The sequence below is a fragment of the Tenrec ecaudatus genome, chromosome 6 (genome assembly GCF_050624435.1).
Source record: "Tenrec ecaudatus isolate mTenEca1 chromosome 6, mTenEca1.hap1, whole genome shotgun sequence".
Taxonomy (NCBI): Eukaryota; Metazoa; Chordata; class Mammalia; order Afrosoricida; family Tenrecidae; genus Tenrec; species Tenrec ecaudatus.
Window position 1 is genome coordinate 80537647 of NC_134535.1, and position 22270 is coordinate 80559916.

At 48.8% G+C, this 22270-nt stretch overlaps 1 protein-coding gene across 7 annotated transcripts in view; it reads left to right on the plus strand.

The window, feature by feature from the left end:
• The window catches only part of CSAD (cysteine sulfinic acid decarboxylase), a 46749-nt gene that overhangs the window by 7134 nt on the left and 17345 nt on the right, over positions 1-22270 (plus strand). Inside the window, exons 2-9 of one of the 7 annotated variants that reach the window (XM_075551627.1) lie at positions 14493-14726; positions 18943-19018; positions 19466-19535; positions 19796-19932; positions 20468-20594; positions 20679-20769; positions 21487-21593; positions 21902-22017. In XM_075551627.1, the coding sequence (XP_075407742.1) occupies positions 18995-19018; positions 19466-19535; positions 19796-19932; positions 20468-20594; positions 20679-20769; positions 21487-21593; positions 21902-22017 (672 nt within the window). In that variant the 5' untranslated portion in view covers positions 14493-14726; positions 18943-18994. Of the gene's footprint in view, positions 1-14492; positions 14727-18942; positions 19019-19465; positions 19536-19793; positions 19933-20467; positions 20595-20678; positions 20770-21486; positions 21594-21901; positions 22018-22270 lie in introns of those variants that run through there. The other 6 variants (XM_075551628.1, XM_075551631.1, XM_075551629.1 and 3 more) reach the window with 6 other exon arrangements.

A 22270-nucleotide genomic window follows, 5' to 3' on the forward strand; every position in this document is an offset into this window, starting at 1 on the left:
GTGCTTCCTTCTGGCAGTCTTATTGTTGTGTATTTTCATTTTGAATATCCTAGCTATAGTTTACTTCTATGTAGCTCAAAGATCGGGAGAAATGCCAGAGTTGAAAGGGACAAATACCGGAATGAGAGTTTCTTTCATTTTTCCACTGCTTTCCAGCCAATTCTGACTTCCAGCCACCCTGTAAGTCAGGTTAGACCTGCCCCCGTGGGTTTCCAAGACTGAGAGTGTTTACAGGAGCAGAAAGCCTCAGCCCTTAGAGAGGCTAGTGGTTTCAAACTGCTGACCCTGGAGCTCCACACATAACCACTACACACCACCAGGGTTCCTCAGTTAGGTATACTCCTACGTCCTGTAATCTGGGACAAATTAATTTACCTGCTTCAGCCTAAGAGTCCTTGTCTTGAAAATGAGGATGAATAACCCTTTAGGGCTAATTTCTTGGGCAAAAGATGACGCTTTCTACTCTGTAAGGAGTTACGGAAGCACTGCTGCCCTGTCCTCTAGGGTCGCTATGAGTTGGAATTGACTCACTGGCCATCTGTGGCTAACTGCAGCACAGCTGTAAGGGTCAAATGAGATAACAGAGGAGAAGGCTTTGAGAAGATAAAATCCTTTGCTAAGTTACCACTGATAGATTCTCTTTGGCGTTTGCAAATCAAATATAAGTGGAATGCCACATTTTTTCCCGGAATACTTTACCTGGAAATAGTGGATGAACAAATATTTGCTAAGTGCCTTTGTGCAAGATAGCAGCTAACATTTTTTTTTTTTTTAGTTAACATTTTTTGAGTGCCTATTTTATGTTTAACCACCCAGCGGCACCTTAAAACAGGTCAGGCAGTTTGCTTCTAAAAGATACTCAGCCTGGAAAACTTTGGAGCAGTCTGCTCTGCACACACAGATAACCTTGAGCCCAATGGACTCAGGAGCCACCAACTATGACATTTTGTATTTGGTGCTTTATTTAAAGAAGGCTAAAGCTCATTCTTTTTCCTCACCAAGAATTTATAAACAGCGTACACAGAGAATTGCTACCTCTCTATTCACATGGGCCTGGAATCAGGAGTCCTGGTGGTGTGGTGGGTTCTGTGTTGGGCTACTAACTGCAAGGTCAGCAGTTCAAAACACCAGCAGCTCTGGGAGAAAAATGAGGCTTTGCACCCTGCCCTGTAGGGTCTCTGTGAATCACAATTGAGGGTTTTATGTTTTGTTTTGTTTTAATCAGTGAGGCTTGTTGACCAGTAGCCTAGCAGGAAGCTCGTTGAGAGGCCACTGCCTTATCACTTTGCCCTCAGGGAAGTCTCCTCCTGTGTGACTATCCTAACTTCCTTCCCCTCCTTAGTGTATTCAGACAGAAGTCAGGACCGCTGGTGGGTCTTTCCCCACACCAGCTCCCTATCTCCTCTGGTTGTTAGGTGCCCCTGGGCGGCTCTGACTCATAGCTCCCGGTGTACACTGTCTGGTCCTGCGCTGCCTCACAATTGTTCTTAAGTTAGAGCCCATTGGTGCAGCCACGGTGTCCATCTCTAGGAGAGGCTAAGTGTTTTCTCCTCGAAGTCGGCCCTGAGCTGAGTAAGGGGAGGTACCCAGTCTTGCCTTTCCTTCCTGAATGCCTCACTCTTGATCCCCTGCGCTGGCCTGTTAGCTGTGCACTGGGCAGACACGGCGTTCGGCCTAGTGTCAGCCACACGGAAACAGGCAATCCATGCTGACTGACCTAGCAGAGCCCATACCCCTTTTGAAGCGCCAGGAATAGAGATAAGAGAAAAATATATATATATATAATTTTGCCACCTTTAGACTTTTTTTTAAAAGATCATTTTATTGGGGGCTTTAGACTTTTTTTAAAAAAAAAAGATCATCTTATTGGGGGCTCTTTCAGGTCTTTTTTTAAAAAAACAATTTATTAGGGGCTCATACAACTCTTATCACAGTCCATACATATACATATATCAATTGTATAAAGCACATCTGTACATTCTTTGCCCTAATCATTTTCTTTTTTTTCCTCCTCTTTCCTTTTTTTTACATTTTATTAGGGACTCATACAACTCTTATCACAATCCATACATATACATCCATCAATTGTATAAAGCACATCCATACATTCCCTGCCGCAATCATTCTCAAAGCATTTGCTCTCCACTTAAGCCCTTTGCATCAGGTCCTCTTTTTTATTTCCCCTCCCTCCCCGTTCCCCCCTCCCTCATGTGCCCTTGGTAATTTATACATCTTATTTTGGCTCTTTCAGTTCTTATAACAATCTGTACATCAATTGTATCAAGCATTTGTACATATGTTGCCATCATTATTTTCTAAAATTTCTTTTATTTTAAAAACATTTTATTAGGGACTCATACAACTCTTATCACAATCCATACATCCATCAATTGTGTAAAACACATCTGTACATTCTTTGCCCTCATCATTTTCAAAACATTTGCTCTCCACTTAATAAAATTTATTTTCTATTGAACCCTTAATATGGGCTCCTCTTTTCCCCTTCCTCCCCCTGTTCCCCCCACCGTTCTTTAGACTTTTTGATGGTGGTAGATTGTGGAATTGGGAAACCACATCATGTACTTACAAGAAACATTCCTTGTGTCTGATGATTTGTATATTTATGAGTTTTCCTGGTTGCTTTTAATTCCTCCTTAGTCTGGTGGCTCTGCATTGGGCTGTTAACTACAGAGTCAGAAGTTGGAAACCATCAGCTACTCCGAGAGAGAAGGAAGGGGCTTTCTATTCCCATAAAGAATTTCAGTCTTGGAAACTCACAGGGGCAGTTCTACCCTGTCCTATAGGGTCATTATGAGCCAGCATCGCCTCAATGGCAGTGAGTTTGGTTTTGACGCTTTTAATCTTTTTTTGTTGTTTTCATTTAATTTCTGCTTTTTAAGTTACCTAAGGAATATGAAACTATCCCCTAAGATTATAGAGAGGTGGGACCCCGTCTGTGTCAGAGTGGAACTGTGCTCCCAGGGTTTTCAGTGGCTAGTTTTTGTAAGTAGACTTCTAGGACCGTCTTCTGAGGTATCCCGAGCGAGCTTGAACCTGCTGCCTTCTAATTAGCAGCTGGACTCCTATAAAAATATAAACACACCTACGAAAAAATAAGATAGCCATAATTCCAATTCCCTAAAAGAAGCAGAGCTAATATTTTAAGAAGACTTTTCCTTTTGCGAGGATCCCTGGAGGCATAGTGCTCCTGCATTGGGCTGCATCCACAGGTCCGCAGTTCAAAACCACCAGCCGCTCCTCTGGGGAAAGAGAGGGCATTCTATTCCCATAATCAGCTAGGGTCTTGGAAGCACACAGGGGCAATTCCACCTTGTCCTGTAGGGTGATTGTAACTTGGCATGACTCGATGGCAGTGGATCTGGTTTTTGTTTTCCTTAAGGAACCCTAGTGGTGGTGTCCCACTAGGGTTTGGTAAGAAAGAAGAAAAAAGAAGTGTTGAGTTTTGGGTGGTGTCGTGGGACCTACCAGCTGCTGCATGGGAGACAGGTGAGACTTTCTGCCCCTGGAAAGATCCACAGCAAAGGTTCCCAAACTTATTTGGCCTATCAGCTCTTTCTCAGGGGGAGGGGCGAAGCTACTCAGCTCCCTGCCCCCAGCAATTGAAAATAGAGTTTGTACTCTAGCTCAGGCTCAAGCCTCCCAGGGTGGTTCCAGCGCCTTCTGCAGGGCAGTTCCACTCTCTGGGGAAGCACTGTTCTGTGCCCGAGAGCCCAAAGGAGCAGTCCTGTTCTGTCCCAAATGCTCCCTGGGTTGGAACTGATGCCATGCCAGTGAGCCTGGTTTGGTTTTGGCGCTCTCCATATATATATCCCCTATATTACAATACAATAATTTAAATATAAATATAATCAGTTCTCTTTCTTAAAGGAGCCTCAGTTGTGTAGTGGGTTGTGCATTGGGCGAATCACGAGGTCAGCAGTTCAAACCCACCAGCAACTCTGTGAGCTTTTCCTGTGTAAAACTTTGCCGCCTGGGAAGGTCAAGGGAACCAGGTCTGTTCTACCCTAGAGGGTTGCTATGAGACAGAATTGACTTGATGGCAGTGAGTTCCCTTGGTTTTCCAGTCGTTTTGTCTCTTCCTTTCTTTAAGTACATGCAGACTTGGGTGGGGGCGGTAGTATGGAGAGTGGCTTGCTAATGGGTATGGGGTTTCTTTTTCAAGCTGATGAAAATATTCTGGTATTAGACAGTGGTGATCAATGCACAACTTTGTGAATGTACTAAAACCCACTGAATTGTGTACTTTAAAAAGGGTGAACTTTATGGTGTGTGAATTATATCACAATAAAGCTGTTACTTTCACAAAATATTACCTTTTTCCCTGAACTTTTAAGAGAAAGTTGCATGCAGTCTGTTCCTAGACTGCTAAATGTTTTGGCACCTTTTCTTTCTTTCTTTTTTTTTTTTTTTTAACATTTTATTAGGGGCTCATACAACTCTTATCACAATCCATACATCCATCAGTTGTGTAAAGCACATTGATTGCCTTCATCAGTCTCAAAACATTTGCTCTCCACTTAAGCCCTTGGCATCAGGTCCTCATTTTTCCCCTCCCTCCCCACTTCACCCTCCCTCCTGAACCCTTGATAATTTATAAATTATTATTTTGTCATATCTTGCCCTGTCCGATGTCTCCCTTCACCCACTTTTCTGTTGTCCATCCCCCAGGGAGGAGGTCACATGTAGATCCTTGTAATCACTTGCCTCTTTCCAACCCGCTTCGGCACGTTTTCTAAGAAGAACATTCTCTTACATAACCCCAGTACTAAAATCAAATTTAGGAACTTTTACATTGGTCTCACTCAGGACAGCCTCTTCCCAGCCAGGCTTGTAGGAATGCCCCTCTCTGGCCTTTGTCATTTCAGCCACAGTCCCCATTGAGCGCGCCCCAGCTTGGTCAATGTTCCAAAGCTCTTTTAGGGTGGCCTCTAAATGCCCAAAGGGCATGCTACTCCACCATAAACCTCGGGCTGTGGGTCAGCAAACCCAGCTCCCCCAGTTAAGTGGCTGGAGACACCCTCCTCTACAAGCTAGCCTCTAGCTTGAAGGCAGTCAACTTTTGCTTGCTCTCTGGGCTGGGGTGTCCACCTCTCTTTCTCCTGCTGGGGCTCTTGGTTCTACTTCTGTTGCTCTTTTGGTCTCAAAGCTGTCTCCTAGTTCACAGAGGTTTCCATGTACAGGGATCTTAGGGTCCAAAGGATGCTCTCCATTCCTGGCTCTTCTCTCTTGCTTGTAGTTAAACCCTCCCTTTCTGCTTTTGAGATGGTTCATATTATACCCAGCAGGATGGCAATCACCAATTAACCCTGTGAATTATCACAGCCAGTCATATAATCCAGTCAGTATCTTCCTTCACCTCTCACCCAGCTAGACCCACTGGGACAGTGTCATTTGGTGGGAGTTGCAAGGACTATGGCTAGAAGAGGCATACTGAGTAATTCGCTGCACTGCAGCATTGCACTTGGTCTCCTGTTTGGAACAGTTCCCTCGGCCTTTCTTTAATTATCATGACATCTTAAAACCATATAGGCTAGCTGTTTTGTAGACGGAATCTCACTTTAAACAGAGCAGTTTCCTCACAATGAGATCTCGGTTACATGTTTTTGGCAGAAGTTCCCCATAAGTTTGGAGTGCTTCTCAGTGCCTCACACCAGGAGGCCTGTGGTGTTTTTTCTTCCAAGTTTGGTGATGTTACCGTTCATCACTTGGGCTAAGGCGTTGTCTACCGTTTCTTCACTGTTAAGCTACCATTTACTCTTACAAGTTGTGGTAATTATATAATTGTCCATTTGAGAGGATTCTGAATGAAGGGGTGGAGTCTAGTCTGTCAGTTGGATCATAGCCAATGAGGCTTCTGGGTGGGCATGGCCTTCTCCTAAGAATTCTGGGAAATCTGGTATTTCCTCCTGGGAGGTGGGAGATGCTCTGCTCACACCATGGGAGACATAGCAGCTGACAAGACACATGGACCCACCCTGATGCAGAGACCCCTGCCAGTGCTGAGATGTTTCCAGTGCCACTGGATCCAAAGACTTTCTACCCACTGGCCTGTGATCTTCTACATTCAGCCTCATTGCGTGTGCTTCGTGAGTCTGAAGAGGACTTTGTAGATTGATATTGGACATGTAGACTAATATCGGACTTAGGACTTGACCTGGACTGGGCTGGGAGGTTTTCTCAATGTTCAATTGCTCTGTATATAAATCTCTTTCTTATATACATATGTGTGTCCATGGATTTGTTTCTCTAGTCTACCCAGACTAACACACAAGTTTGGTTTTTTTCCACACAAGTATTTTTAAGGAAGAAATATGAGAACATAGCCCAGAGGTGCAGCTTTACCAGGATTTTAATGTGGGACTGATGTTTTTAAAGGAAAGCAAAAGGTATACCAGCCTGTGGAGATTAAAGTGGGCAGGGGGTGAGGGTGGGGGTGGGAATCAGTCAAGGATTAGGAGACAGGCGAGCCATTGAAACTACAGTATTGGGGTAAATAACCAAGGCATGACTTTGGCAGTGAAATGGCACTGGAGATGGAGAGAAGTGCAGTTTGGGGAGGGGTGGGAGAGAGTTGTTCAAGGATGGCATTCAGCTGTGGCTTGAGCAACTGGTAGAAGCAGCTGGAGCCACTCGCCAAGCCAAGGAGCCCTGGGAGAACAGGGTTGAGAGGACTGGCAATGAGCTCAGTTTTGGATACACTGACTGTGAGCGCCCGTGGGAGGCTTCATGGATCTGGGGCTCAGGAGAGAGCCCTGGGATGGAAGTCACTAACATGGAGCCCTGGCAGTGCGCAAGACGGAAGAGGCAGATGGAAGAGGCTTAGGGATCCAACTCTTAGGGAATGTATTCAGGGAGGATCAGAAGTGAAATTCCTAGGAAAAAGGAGTGGTCAGAAAGGAGTGGTGGTGATATAGGAAGAAAACTAGGGAAGCCAGTGGGGGGTAAGGTTCCAATCTGTGGGCAACTGGACACCCCCTTACAGAAGGGTCTCGGGGAGTTGACGAGCCAGTCAGGGTGCAGGGTAGCAACAATGAAACATACAACTTTCCTCTTGTTCCTAAATGCTTTCTCCCCTCCCACTATCACGATCCCAATTCTACCTTACAAATCTGGCTAGACCAGAGCATGTACACTGGTACAGATAGGAACTGGAAACACAGGAAATCCAGGTGGGGATGATCCTTTCAGGACCAGTGAAGAGAGTGGCGATACTGGGAGGGCTGAGGGAGGGTGGGGTAGAAAGGGGGAACAGATTACAAGGATCTACATATAACCTCCTCCCTGGGGGATAGACAACAAAAAGGTGGGTAAAGGGAGATGCTGGACAGTGTAAGATATGACAAAATAATAATTTATAAATTGTCAAGGGCTCATGAGGGAGGGGGAGCAGGGAGAGAGGGGGGGAAATGAGGAGCTGATTCCAGGGGCTTAAGCAGAGAGCAAATGTTTTGAGAATGAGGAGGATAACGAATGTACAAATGTGCTTTACACAATTGATGTATGTATGGGTTGTGATAAGAGTTGTATGAGCCCCCACTAGAATGATTTTTTAAAAAAACAGTGAAGAAGAGGGGAAAAAAAACTCAAAACCTCGTTCTGGACATCAGTGAACTTCCTGAATGGACGAAAATGTTGACTTCAGGGGCCAGCCACAATCCCAGCTACGTGGCTGCCACCCCCACCCCCCAGAAGAAGGCACTACAGAAGACAGAACTGAAGTTACAACTCAGGGAGAGCGGCACATCTGATCAGAGCACACAGGGGCAAACGAGGAGGGAAAGAGAGAGAGCGGAACACATTCTGGCCCACCAAGCCCCGCGGACGATATTCCTACTCAGAGCAGCCAGTGCACAGAGAGGACCATAGGGTCAGCCTCACCACAAGACAAGACGTCCCTCACTGACCCATATCGCTCCGAGGGACAACACTGGAAGCACAGGGTGGGAACTGTGCCCAATTTCACCCCACCACACCAGGGAAAAACGCTGAGGGTGTGCAACAGAACAGCAAGGGGAACAAAGGAATGGAGTGCTCAGGGAATACCAAAAATAGACTTTGGGGCCAGGGCCTGGGACCCCATCACGCTCGACCAGAAAACACTCCTAAAGGTCATCAAATAGACCTGGAACTATTTATAGGCTTTTCTTTTTGTTGCTGTTGTTTGGGTTTTTGGTTTTCTTTTGCTCTACCTTGTTTTTGTGCTTATTATTGACTCTGCATGTCTATCTAGATAAGATAGACGTGATAAACAATCTGGAGGAGAAAACAGCAGGACCGATGGTTCCGGGGGTCATGGGAGAGGGGAAGCGGGGAAAGGAAGTGGGTGTTAACAACCCCAGGGACAAGGGAATGACAAGTGATCTAAAATTGATGGTGAAGAGGGTGTAGGATGCCTGGTAGGGAGGGCTTGATCAAGGGCAATGTAACTGAGAGGAATTACTGAAACCCCGAATGAAGGCCGTACATGATAGTGGGACAAGAGGAAAGTGAAAGGAAATAGATGAAAGAACTAGGAGGCAAAGGGCATTTATAGAGGTCTCAATACAGGCATGTACATATATAAATATATTTATATATGAGGATGGGGAAATAGATCTATGTGCATATATTTGTAGGTTTAGTATTAAGGTAGCAGATAGACATTGGGCCTCCACTCAAGTACTCCCTCAATGCAAGAACACTTTGTTCTAATCACCTGGCATTCATGATGCTCACCTTCCTGACACCATTGCTGAGGACAAAGTGGGTACATAAGCAAATGTGAAGAAAGCTGATGGTGCCCGGATATCAAAAGGTAGAGTGTCTGGGGTCTTAAAGGCCTGAAGATGAACAAGCAGCCATCTAGCTGAGAAGCAACAAAGTCAACATGGAAGAAGCACACCAGCCTGTGTGATTATGAGGTGTCTTGATGGGATCAGGTATCAGGCACCAAAGGCCCGGAACAAAAAAATCATATCATTGTGAATGAGGGGGAGTGTGGAGTAGAGACCCCAAACCAGTCAGGGTGCAGTGTAGCACTGTTGAAACATACAGCTTCCTTGTTTTTTAATGCTTCCTCCCCACCACTATCATGATCCCAATTCTACCCTAGAAATCTGGCTAGACCAGAGCATGTACATGGTACAGATAAAAGCTGGAAACACAGGGAATCCAGGACAAATAAACCCCTCAGGACCAATAATGAGAGTAGGATACCAGGAGGATAAGGGGAAGGTGGGGGAGAACGGGGAAACGATCACAATGATCTACATATAACTCCCTCCCTGGGGAATGGACAACAGAAAAGTGGGTGATGGGACACATCAGTCAATGTAAGATATGAAGATATAATAATTTATAAATTATCAAGGGTTAATGAGGGAGAGAGGGAAAAATGAGCTGATATTAAGGGCTCAGATAGAAAGTGTTTTGAAAATGTTGATGGCAACAAATGTACAAATGTGCTTGGCACTATGGTTGGATGTATGGATTGTGATAAGAGCTGTACGAGCCACCAGGAAAATGAGTAAAAAAGAAAGAAAGAAAATGCCCACTTGTTGTGCATTTGGAGTTCAAGCTTTTTATTTAGAGGTTCTGAAAAGATTGCGTAACAGCATGTGACCAAAAAAGTCTGATTTGTTGCTGACGGGACTGACTTTGCCACCACAACAATGCACCTGCTCACGTAGCCACCTCAGTGCTCCAGTTTTGGACAGGAAACCAACATGCCTCTCTATCCCCACACACCTTACTCACCTGACCTCGCTGTGTGCAACTTCTTTTTGTTTCCGTGAATGCAGAGGGACATGAAAGGACAGTGATTTGATGACATAGAAGAGGTGAAGAAAAAAAGGAGGGAGGTGCTGTCAGCCATCCAAACAGAGGAGTTTGAAAAATGTTTCCAAGAATGGAATCACAGATTTGACAAATATATTAAGTGTAATGGTGATAAGATTGTTTTGTTAAAAAAATTAAATACATAGCTTGGGGGGAGTCCTGTTTTTTTTATGGGTACCCACTGGTAGAATTGAACCCACCCCATGACTCAGTTTTTAGCCAAACAACCAACCATTCAGTGTGAATAGGGTAATTGTGACAGTTACACAGTTTCATGTCAATTTGATAAAAGAATGAAAGGGTGGAGTCTAGCCTGTTAATCAGGTCACAGCCTGATGATCCTTCCTTGTGGGCATGGACTTCTCATGAGGATTCTGGGAACTTTCTCTCTTCCTCCCTGGAGGCAGGACTCTCTCTCTCTACTTCACATTCTTGTTAACAAGCCACATGGAGCCACACTGATGGCAGTCAGAGCCCTGGAGATAAGTCCACCACCACTGGATCCACAGGACTTTCCACTCACTGGCCTGTCATGTTCCTACATTCAGCAACATTGTGTGTGGCTATGTGAGTCTGAAGAGGAATTTATGGACTAGTATCAGACATGTGGGCTAGTATAGAACTTAAGGACTTGATCTGGATTGGACTGGGACGTTTTCTCAATACAGACTTGCTCTTTGATAGAAAGTTCTCTCACACATATATGAGTGTCACTGGGTTTGTTTGTCTAGCCTAACACAGTAACATTTCCAAAGACAAAATTCAGGAAGGTTGGGAACGAAAGGGTAATGGAAACACAGGGAGGAAGTGAGATTAGTGATGTTACATTGTGGGAATCGCAGTCCGTGACATGAAGTCAAACGTGAATGAATTATTGAACAGAAAACTGATTTATTCAGTCAACCTTCACCCAGTTCACAGTCAAATGTTTTGCTCTTTTCAAGAGTTAAACGCTGAGACTTCCCATATGATCCAGCCACTCCGCTCCAGCTTTTTGCCCAAGAGAAATGACAAGAAATACCCCCACAAAAATTTATAGACGGATGTTCCCACATGATTTATTACAGGCAAAAAGGAAAAAACGACAAATGTCCACTAACGAAGGAATAGCTAGATCAGGAGCACATGACAAAAAGGTAGCACATCCTCATGATGGAATATCAACCTGACACACACAAAAAGAACGCGGCACCAGTAACACATCTTACAATGCGGAGGAACAAGTCCCAAAAGAGCAGCGATGGTGTGAGTCATTATGTGAAATGTTGAGAATGGGTGCGTTCCTAGAGACCGCCCATTAGTCCTTATCGGGAGCAGGGCAGGGGGAAATGAAGTGAATGCTAATGAATGAGGAAAATGTGGAACTGGAGCACAGTGACGCTTGTGAATGTCCTAAAACCACCGATTCTGTGTACTTTAGGAACCATGTTTTTACAGTATAGTGTTACAGCAATAAAACAGCTATATTTGAAAACAGGAGGAAGTTTTTCATGTGCTTGCATGGTATGGCACGGTAAGATCGCCCAAATGTGGCTCACTGAAAGAAGTCGAGTGCCGAATGGTGATTATTTGTTCTGTGTGTGTGAAGAACGGAGAGAATAACACACACTCACATTTGTTAGCAGTTACACGAGAAACCCTGGAAGGCATCCAAGACACTCACGCAATGGCTACCTGCCAGTAAGGGAGTGTGTGTGTGTGTGTGTGTGTGTGTGTGTGTGTGTTGGGAGGGGGGGGGATTGGGCATCTGGGGCAGAGTGGGAAGTAGGTTTTCACAACATTCACAACTTCCTATTGTTTTAATTTTGAACCATCTAAATGTGTTACTTAATCAAAACTGAACACATCGGAAGCACCGTAATGAATCACAATACAAATCAAACAATAATAAAGGGACATAAGTGTGGTCTCCTAACTGTTTTCACAAGAGGCTGGAAGTCTTTTTTTTTTTAATGTGAAGTACTTTTTTTGTGGTGACAATTATTTCTAAAATTATCAAAACATACTGTGTGAGCAAGCCAAACAAAATCCTGCCTGTGGGTGGAATTTAGCCCACTGTCTGCCGTCAGTTGTTGACTTTTGCCAATCCCTTTGCCACCAGGTCTCCTTATGGTACCTCTGATGGCCACCCAGGTGCGTGGCTGTGATCTGTACAGAAGCACGTCGCTGGGTCTCTCTTCCACGGCGTGGCTGCAAGGGTTTGAACGGCCAACCTTTAGTTTAATAGTCGGTTGCAAACCATTTGGGCCTCTCAAGGCCACTGTCCAAACTCATGGCTCTGGAGTTTCTTCCAACTCATAGTGACCCTGCTGAGCCCGAACACTGTCCCGCAGGGTTTCCATGGCTCTCTTCGTGGATCCTTGGTGGCACAGTGGGTTGAGCATTGGACTACAAACCAAAAGATTGGTGGTTTGAACCCACCACGTGCTCCAAGGGGAAAAGATGATGCATTTTGTTAATGTTTCTGGGGAAAGAGAGCAGACACGGCGGTGAGAACACAGTACATGACTGTTGGTCGGAAAGGCTGGGAGGACTGACCTCCAAGTGGGCGGGGGAGATGACTCAAAATACTTTTAAGGACCCTAAGGGGGAGTATCCCTGGTCACATGCACCAAATAAGCCACCGTGGCCTGAGTTTCTGGGTACACCCTGGGGACCCAGGCCAAGTGCCCTGGAACAGTAGGGCATTGGATGCTGGATCTCCAAGGTGCACCACACGCTCCAAAGGCTGCCCAGAGAGAGCCGATGGGGAACTCCACAAAGTTAACTGACTGCCTCACACACACTTGTCACCTGGGGACTTAGGGCTGAAAACTCATGGTCTTCGAAGCAGAAGAGGACTGTCGGTAGGTGGGTGATCCTTGACTTACCACAGCAGTGACCTGGGTGCTCTATTAAGATACATATTATCCTGGCAAGCCTGTGACTGACATTTTCAGTGAATATTATTGTAAATTTTCCCTGACAACCAACTCCCGTTGTTTGTGTAAACACCGCCCAGTCATGAACGGATTCATTCTGTCCAAGTGAGTGATCCAGCGACTGGGGACGTGAAGTTAGCCTACCTTGATCCAGCATCCCTCTCTGCGCACTGTTACAAAATTAGTACCAGGGGCATAACCAATGGCAATATTAACAGAAGATCTTCATGTTCCAGGTAGATGATTGATAAGAATCTCTACCATAAATTATCAAGAATCTCTCTAAAAGGAGCCAACGGCAGATAAAAAACAGATCCAGGAATGGGTTTGGGGCTTGCACTAAATCCTCGCTCCATTTTAAGAACGATCCGTTCTTACATCATGGCCTGCAGGAAGGGAGCATGGAAGATACGACTTCTCTAGCAAAGTGTGGTGAAGAAAAAGATGGTGCTCAGTTATCAGATAGAGCGGTGTCTGGGTCTTAAAAGCTTGTCTTCAAGCAAGCAGCCATCTAAGCGAGGTGTCAATCAAGCCCACATGGAAGAAGCACACTAACATTAGTGACCGAAGGATTATAAATCCTATCATCCAAGGCCAAAGGAGGGAATAGTGTCAGGGCCTAAGTTGTGAGATTCTGGTTTGCAGAAGGCTGCCAGTGGAAGCCCAAGACTCAGTTGTGAAATCTACACAGGAAATGGGCCTCTGGTGATTTCCCTCTACCCAGAATGGAGGGATGGGAAGAGACTGGTTACATAACCGAGTGCATTGGAGAGACGACTATAGGAGATCAAAATGACAAACCTGACTTGAACAGTTAAAACCTTGTCAGCCGATCCCCCATCCCCACCCCTGCCCTCTGATGTACCTTGGGGCCTGATCTGGCTTTCAATATTTTCTGTGTTTTTTTCTTATTAGGGTTTATCTCAGACGTAGTTCATCATGGGGAGTCGCCCTCTTGAATTTTGGTTACATGTTTTTCTGTTTTCTGGTGTATGAGCTTCAAGACTGATGAATCTATAGAGACAGCAAGTAGAATAAGGGCGCCTCTCTGGGGGGTACAGTGGGGGAGGGAGAAGGGAGGGAGGTAAAGGGGAGCTGATGTTAGGTTGTTCAAGAAAGAAGAGATTGTTTTGACACTGACTGTGGTAGCAATTGTACAACACAGCTTGATGTGATTGAATTATGGAATGATATGATATCTATATTAGCTCCCAACCAAATGGCTTTTTTTTGGGAAAACAAAAAGATATCTCAAAAACTCTCAGCCCTCAAACTCTGAAGCTGACTCATAGAGCCCCTGTAGGACAGGGTGGAACAGCTCCCATTGTTTCTGAGACTAACTACTGGAGTAGAAAACGCATATTTTTCCTGGAGTGACTGGTGGATTTGAACAGCTGGAGACCACTGTGCTAGCAGGGCTTCTGCCACAGAAGTACAGCCTCGGAACCCCCGGGGGCGGCTCTGCACTCTCCTGCTCTGAGTCAGAATGAACTCCCTGTGGGAGAGTGTCAGGCCTGTGGAATGGTCCATTTTGAAGGGAGTTGTCCATGATGTTAAGCGGGCAGGATTAGGGTAGGCTGTGTCTTGAGTTGCCGCTTTCTAGACGGTGTGACTCAAGCCACCACCCTTAGTCTCCTTGGGTGCGTGGTCTGCGCCCAATCTTGAGGAGCGCTTTGCTGCGGGTCTCCCTGGTGTTCCAGACCCTAGACCGGCCTGTCTTCATCTGGCTTTCAGTTCCGTGGGCTGGAAACAGCAGCCTGTCATCTGACTTGATTTGCCAGCTTCCTCCGCCTTGTGAATCAACAAGCAGCCTGTGGTCTGACCTCCAGATTTGGGTTTGTCAAGTCTGCAATCACATGAGCGAGGAGCGTTCTCCAGACTGACACCTGACCCACGCGTCCGGGACTTGCCAGCCTTCGCACCGCATCGCATCGCATCGCATCATCAGGTTAACGGTTCCCTTGTGAGGTCTGTGAGTGTTTGTAGTGGATTCAGGAAGACAGGAGGGAGCGTACCGAGGGGATGAGGAGTAGTTGATGGCATGGTACACGACTTTGGGAAAGTTGGACATTTGGGGCATCTTTAACCCCTACCTCATGGGGCCAGCCTTGTGCAGATGACCCTTCTAGAAAGAATCGTTCATGCTCTGGATGCTGCTGCTGCAGGGAGGTGACTGACCCCGATTCTTAGCTAGCTCCTGGTTTTCACCTGTGGCTATCCCGCTTGCCGTCCAACATAGCTGATGCCTTCAGTTCCTCCTGCCTGACCTCCCGTTGGCAGAACCTTCTGTAGACAGACTGGTGCGAGCTTGCTTCCATTTGCTAACAAACCAGCTACCGCCTCTCCTCTTCTTCCTGTATTCTAAAACTAGTGCTATTTCTCCCCCCCTTCCCCTTTTCTCATCTGCTGTATTCTTCTGGATTGAGGGAGGGCGGAGCCAGTCTTGAACTGAGGTCTTGCCGGGCGGGTTTGGTGGAAGGACAGCGGGCAGGGAGTTGGAGATACTGGGAAGAGGTTGGGTGGCGGGCCATGGCACCTAGCTTGCGTGGGTGAAGGCAATGCGGATGCTTAGAGGGGAAGATGCACTCAGGATGCCAGGAACGACCTGCACCACTTTCCGTAGCCCGCCTCGGTCCTGCCAGCATCTCTCAGCCGGAGGTACAGTTCTCTTCCTGACTCTGTCCCTGTTCCTCTGCCGTCTCATTCTGTCCTCTTATTTTTTAAAAGGATGCAGTTCTGAGGGAAGGAACCCTTCCCTCTTTTAAGCACCCAGAACAGGCTTAGGTTTTTGCATGGAGTATGAGGACAGTGACATGCGTAGTTCCTCCCACGGCAGGGGCACCTGCAGGCACTCGGGCCCCCTCTGTCGCCTAGCCCCTTCCTCAGACGTGACTGAAGGGGCGGTGTCAGGTGGGCTCCCTCCAGCAAGGTGTGCCTCTCATCACCGGTCATTTCCTTCATCACTTCCTGCAGTCTGTTTTCCACGCTCCCGTGTCAGGGGTCCCTGGTCGGCTTGACAAATCCAGTGACCTGAGCTCCATGCTAGAGCACTTGATACCCTCGTCACCTTGAAACTTTCTGTGGGCGCCTGTTTTACAGACACTAAGGCCCAGAGGCCGCCTCCCTCCTGGCCAAGTGGTCTCCCCGCCACAGCAAACCCAGCGCCTGGGAGAGCGAGCGCGAGGCAGTGGGGCGTGATGGTTAGGAGCAGGGTGTCCGAGCAAGGCCAGACTGGCTGTGTGACCCTGTGTGACTTGTAAAGAGGCTCTGAAATCTCAGTCTCCTCATCTTTCAACACTGATAATAGGCTTCCTCTAAGCCAGCGGTTCTCAACCTGTGGGACGCGACCCCTTTGGGGTCGAACGACCCTTTCACAAGGGTCGCCTAAGACCATTGGAAAACATCTATTTCCGATGGCAGAACTGAGACCCCACTCCTCTGTCCATCTCCAGGCAGGTCCGCCCACATGCAGATGTGCTGATCTGGTGAGAAAGAAGCGATCTCAACCTCACTGATGTTGGCTTTTTACTCAGACTGTCCCAAAATGTAGCAATGTCGTTTACTGCGGTTATGTAAGACTGTTACCCGTGCTACACCATGCTTCAGGACAAAATTTCATCAATTTGTCATTAGAAATAAATATTTCACAATATATAATTACCTACTGTTTTGTGATGAATCATTATGCTCTAATGATGTTCAATTTGTAACCATGAAAATACATCCTGCCTATCAGAAATTTACATGATGATTCATAACAGTAGCAAAATGACAGTGATGAAGTAGCAATGGAAATAATGTTAAGGCTGGGGGTCACCGCCACATGAGGAGCTGTGAAAGGGTCGCGGCAGCTTGAGGAAGGTGGAGAACCTGCACTCTAAGTGATGGAAGGATCATTGTTGCGTTCCGTCAGTTCCGGCTCACAGCCGGCCCCATGTGCTGGACCAGAGCTGCCCCCCAGGGTTTTCTTGGCTCTACAGGAGAACGGACCCCAGGGCTCGTCTCCCCAGGAGTGGCTGGTGTGTTCCAGACCCACCTTTTGGTGGGCAGCAGAGAGCGTAACTGCCCAGTGTGCCACCAGGCCTCCTTCAGGGAGATCAGAGCCATGGTATTAAGTACGGGGTGATCGTTAGTAAGTGCTGATACGCTACGGATCTGTAGCACCCGTCAGCTCTGACAAAGAATCGATGCTTCCTACACCACATCTGGCCCAGTTCTCCCGTTTCTCTCCCCTAATCCCTTGGCTCCTCTTTTTTCCTTCCATTTATTACTCAATTTATTTTCGCAGCACAGAGATTTGAATATAGGCAAATTTTCCAATTGGTTAATTATAAGTATTTTAGAAGTAAAAATGTTTTAAAAATCTTTTTAAAAAATCATTTTATTGGGGGCTTGTACAATTCTTATCACAGTCCATCCATCCATCCATCCATTGTGTCAAGCACATTTGTACATTTGTTGCCATCATCATTCTCAAAACATTTGCTTTCTACTTAAGCCCTTGGTATCAGCTCATTTTCCCCCTTCCACCTCCCTCCTCCTCCCTCATGAACCCTTGATAATTTATAAATTATTATTATTTTGTCATGTCTTACACTGTCTGACATCTCCCTTCATCCACTTTACTGTTATCCACCCCCCAGGGAGGAGGTTATATGTAGATCATTGTGATCAGTTCTCTCTTTCTACCCACCTTCCCTCCACCCTCCTGGTATCGCCACTCTCACCACTGGTCCTGAAGGGATCATCTGTCCTGGATTCCCTGTGTTTCCAGTTCCTATCTGTACCAGTGTGCATTCTCTGGTCTAGCCAGATTTGTAGGATAGAGTTGGGATCATGATAGTGGGTGTGGAGGAAGCATTTAAGAAGTGGAGGAAAGTTGTATGTTTCATCGTTGCTACCCTGCACCCTGACTGGCTCATCTCCTCCCCTGGACCTTTCAGTCAGGGGGTGTCCTTGGCTCCTTTAATGGCAGGACCGCGCAGTGGCGTTTCCACCCATTGTGGGCCCACTGGCTGTGGACAGTGGCTCACAGCAAAGCCGCCCACGTGGCGGCAGCTCCTCCCTCTTGTATCAGCTTTTCCCGATCCTCTTGCCTTTCCCTGAGGGTCCTTAGTCACCCCCCCTCCCGGTGGGTGCTTCCTCTCCCTGGCCATCGGTCCCTGGGAGAGGGGAGCTCATCACAAGCTTTCAGCTCCACCTCTCAAAGCTGCGTGCTGGCATCTCATCGTCCCGGGAGGCCTCTGCTTCCAAGCAATAACTTTCAGTTTCCATCCGACTTCCCCTTCTGTGCTTCCCGTTTCTCCTGGTGCCTCTGTCCCTTCTCCTGACCCTAGACCTGAAGCCCCGGGCCTAGGGTCATCTTTGGCTCCTTTTGTCCTGCCTTTAGTGGAACCCAGTGAATGCTCAGGCGGGCAGACTCCTGTGTGTGCCCTCTCCTGCCAACACCACCCTCAGTCCAGTGTGTGTCACTTCTTGCCCGCTTTGCCCCAGTAGCCCATTAATTCTGCTGCTGACTCTCCCTGCTGGCCTTCTGGGTCCTTGCCACGGAGTCTCCCGGCGACTTCCCGTTTCCCGCAGGCTAAAACTCAGATCCCTGGGCCTGACGGGGAGAAAGAAGGGGCTCTCTACTCCCACAAAGATTTTCCGTCTTGAAAACTCAGCAGGGGCAGTTCTGCTCTGTCTGACAGGGTCACTAGGCGTTGGAAGCGACGCTGCTGCAGGCAGTGAGTATGGCTCCCTGTTCGGCTGGGCTAGCCTTCAGGGCTCCCCATAATCGTGTCCAGCTCACTCTGTTCAGCCTGCCAGTGCGCCCTTGTACAGACTGCCCACTACGGCCAGCCTGGTGCTATCTATCACTGACCGGGAGTCATCGTTGGCATAAGCTCCTGGCCCCCAGTGCCCCTCCCTCTTCCTCTTCCTTCCGCCCATCTCATCCCCCTACTCACGATCAAGATTAGGCTCTCATCTTAACTGCGGATCGTCCCCGCCTATAGCTTCCATCAGTAACTTTCTCTCCTGAGTCTTAAAAGTACTCAGATTCGGCGTCCAGTGGCGTCCTGGCCCAAGACTGCTCCCCAGGGCATCTGTGTCTTTCCAGTGCGACAGAGGAGCTTCCTCAGACCCCTGCCTGGTGTCCTGTCACTCGACAGCAGCCCTCTCTCTTTGCACTTTGCATTTCCAGGCACAGGGCTGTGCTTCCTCCCGCCAGATGCTCTGGGTCCCTTCCTGTTCTGATGCTGCAGGGCCTCAGAAGTCAGGTCGGTTCTGGGGGGAAATCAAACCCCGGGGCTTGGGATGTAGAAAGAGATTGGTCTCTGAGGCCTGCCTGATCATTTCACTGTTGCTGCTGGCTGCTTTCCAGCCCCCCATTCCCTTAGTCCTCAGGGCCTGTTCCCCACTGCCCTGGCTCCCTCCAGGCCACACATCCCCCTGCCTCCACTCTGGGCCCTTTGCTTCACAGCGGGAAGCCTCTCTCCTGTTTGCTCTCTGTGCCCTTTGACCCTGAGGTTAATATAACATAATGTAACGTGTTTTCACCTTTATGTCAGTTCCCTGACATGGAGGCTTCAGATCAGCTAATGATTATTCAGGGGACTCAACCTGTTAGTCCTCAATCTGTCTGAGTTCCATTTAGGGCAAAGATCAGGAGAGGTGATGTCACGTCCATGTGACTGCTGCCTATACCCCATTCTCTGCTCTTGTAGTCCTGCTCCTGTGAACACCCCACCCGGGACTCTGTCTCCAGCTCACCCGAACAGAGAGCTCAGCTGAGAGGTAAGCTCCTGTCTCGGCGTTCAGTGGGCAGCGTCCAGGACCATCCTTCCACTTAGCGCTCCCCACCCTCTCCTTCCCTGCCCATCTCTCCTGGCTTTTCCCTCCCCGCTCTCATTGCCCTCAATGCTGGCAAGGTTGGGACTGACTGACTTGCCTGGCTTGACTTGGGTCCTGGGGCCGCTTGAAGGGTGAGGTTCATGCTGGCTAAGTCCCGGTGGGGGGTACAGGCTGAGGAGGGCTAACACCCATCCTGCTCACAGGTTTTAGCCTGATGGCCGACTCCAAACCACTCTCCTCCCGTGATGGGGACTCTGTGGCCATGGAAGCCCTGCTCTGGGACGTGTTTGGGATCATCATGGATGAAGCCATCCGGAAAGGGACCAGTGCTTCCGAGAAGGTGGGGACTTGCTCCCTCTCCCTCCTCCTCTTCGTCCTTCTCTTAAACCTTTACTTGTCCATTTCAAAACCTGGCTCGGCCCTGCCTTCCTGTGAGAGAGCCTTTCTCCAGTGTCCTCACTGGCCTACTCTGTCCCTCCCTCCGAGGGGCCAGGGCGGGGATCAAGGGGAGCTGATCTCAAGGAATTCAGGAGGACAGAGAATGCTGACACGGACTGCATAGCAGTTGTACACGACTGCTTGGTGTGATCATACTGTGCAATGATATGGTATCTGAATTAGCTCCCAATAAAAAGGTTTGTTTTTTTTAAGGGGCTAGGGGTGGGAGGGAGGAGTTCACCAGAAAATCCCATGATCGTGTTTGCCATGGACTTTCTGAAGCCCTCCCTGTGTGCCTTCGGGACTCAGACCCCGGTCCCGCTCTCTGTGTGCACACTCGCTCTCCGTCCCAAGCTGCTGCTTCGGAAGCATCACTAGGTTGAGATTTTCAGTGTGGCTGGTGCAGACAGTCTGGAGTCTCCATCCTCCCCTCCGAGGTCTGCGAGTGGAAGGAGCCGGAGGAGCTAAGGCAGCTGCTGGATCTGGAGCTGCGGAGCCAGGGGGAGTCTCGGGAGCAGATCCTGGAGCGGTGCCGGACGGTGATCCGCTACAGCGTGAAGACCTGTGGGTCCCGCACCTGGTGGGAGGGACCTGGGGGCTTTGTGCCTGGCCCCCCTCTGAGTGCTCTGCCCTACCCTGCTTCTCCAGGCCACCCCCGGTTCTTCAACCAGCTCTTTTCAGGCTTGGACCCCCACTCTCTGGCTGGGCGGATTATCACGGAGGCCCTCAACACTAGCCAGTGAGCCAGCCACCCCCGCACCCCCAACCCCTCCACCCCCACACACAGGGGACTTGGGTCTGGAAGGAGAGCTGTTTCCTTCTCTTTCTCCTGTGCTGCTTCCTGGGAATCCCAACGTGTTAGCAGTCTGTCCTTAAGACCCCAGCTCTCCAAGCTTCCTCAGCCTCCTGGTGGCCGGTGGCCACTAGCGTCCACCTGCTTAGTTCAGTGCAGTGCTGAGTGTCTTCTTCCCTCTCGTTCTTTGTAAATGTATATATTTTATGGTGAGCGTTGACTAAGCAAATTGGCCCCCACTCTGCAGCATCTGCACAGATTGTTCTGTGACACAGGCTGCCGTCCCCACCACGTCGACAGCCTCCCCCTTTCCTTCATGAGCTCTGTTCACGTGCACCTGGTCTTCCTGCCTCTTCACCTTGGCTTTGGGGCAAGTGCTGTCTTTGTGCATCCCCCCCCCCCCCCCCCGGCTGTCGATGTCCTGAGGAGTGGACTCCTCCCCGGTCACCATTCACTTTATGGTCCTGCCTCGCATATGACTGAAAGGTTTCCCATCTTGGCATCCCCACTGCTTTGTCATGGGCTTGTTCCTCTCCTGCTGGACCCCTCCCCCCAACTTGTTCTTACTGCCCCTTTCTCGGGCCCCTCTCTGGTTTCAGAGACTGACCTGCAGCCCGTCTCCACAGGCTGCTGTTCCTTACTCAGTGCCCCTTCTTCTGGCAGGTACACGTATGAAATCGCCCCTGTGTTCGTCCTCATGGAAGAAGGGGTGCTGGAAAAGCTGCGGGCCCTGGTGGGCTGGAACTCCGGAGATGGGGTCTTCTGCCCTGGTACGTGCCAAACAGGAGACCCTTTCCGGGGCCTTTGTATGGGATCTTCCTCCCCTGCCTTCTCTTCTTAACAGCTGCCAGGACAGGGTCATTCCTCCAGCTGGGTCATGGCCAGCCCTGGGAGGAAACTGTCCAGTCCTTTTATCTTTGTGTTTGCCCAGTGGGCCTGGCATCAGAGCCCTAGGGCCCGCTGCCTCTGCAGCAGCCTGGCATGAGAGCCCGAGAGCCAGTCACCCTCTTCTGGGTGGAGGGGCCAGGCCAGCTTCGAGCCACTGACCCTGTCCCACTACCACCTCTTGTTATCACAGGAGGCTCCATCTCCAACATGTACGCCATGAACTTGGCCCGCTACCAGCGCTACCCAGAGTGCAAGCAGAAGGGCCTGCGGGCACTGCCGCCCCTGGCCCTCTTCACTTCGAAGGAGGTAGGAAGACACACGGCTGGACCGAGGGGCCTCATCCCACCCTCTAGCCAGCTACCTTAGAGAGCCCTTAAGGCCTCTGCCTGACTGCCCCCACCCATCCCAGTCTGCCCCCCCTCCCCGCCCCTGGGCAGTTAGGCCTCCTAAATCGGAAGGAGTCAACATCATCTCCTGGTCACGTGGCCCCCTGTTTGGGCGTGGGGCATGAAGAACAAATGCAGGGAGCACAGCCCATGCCCTTGCCCCTCACAGTGTG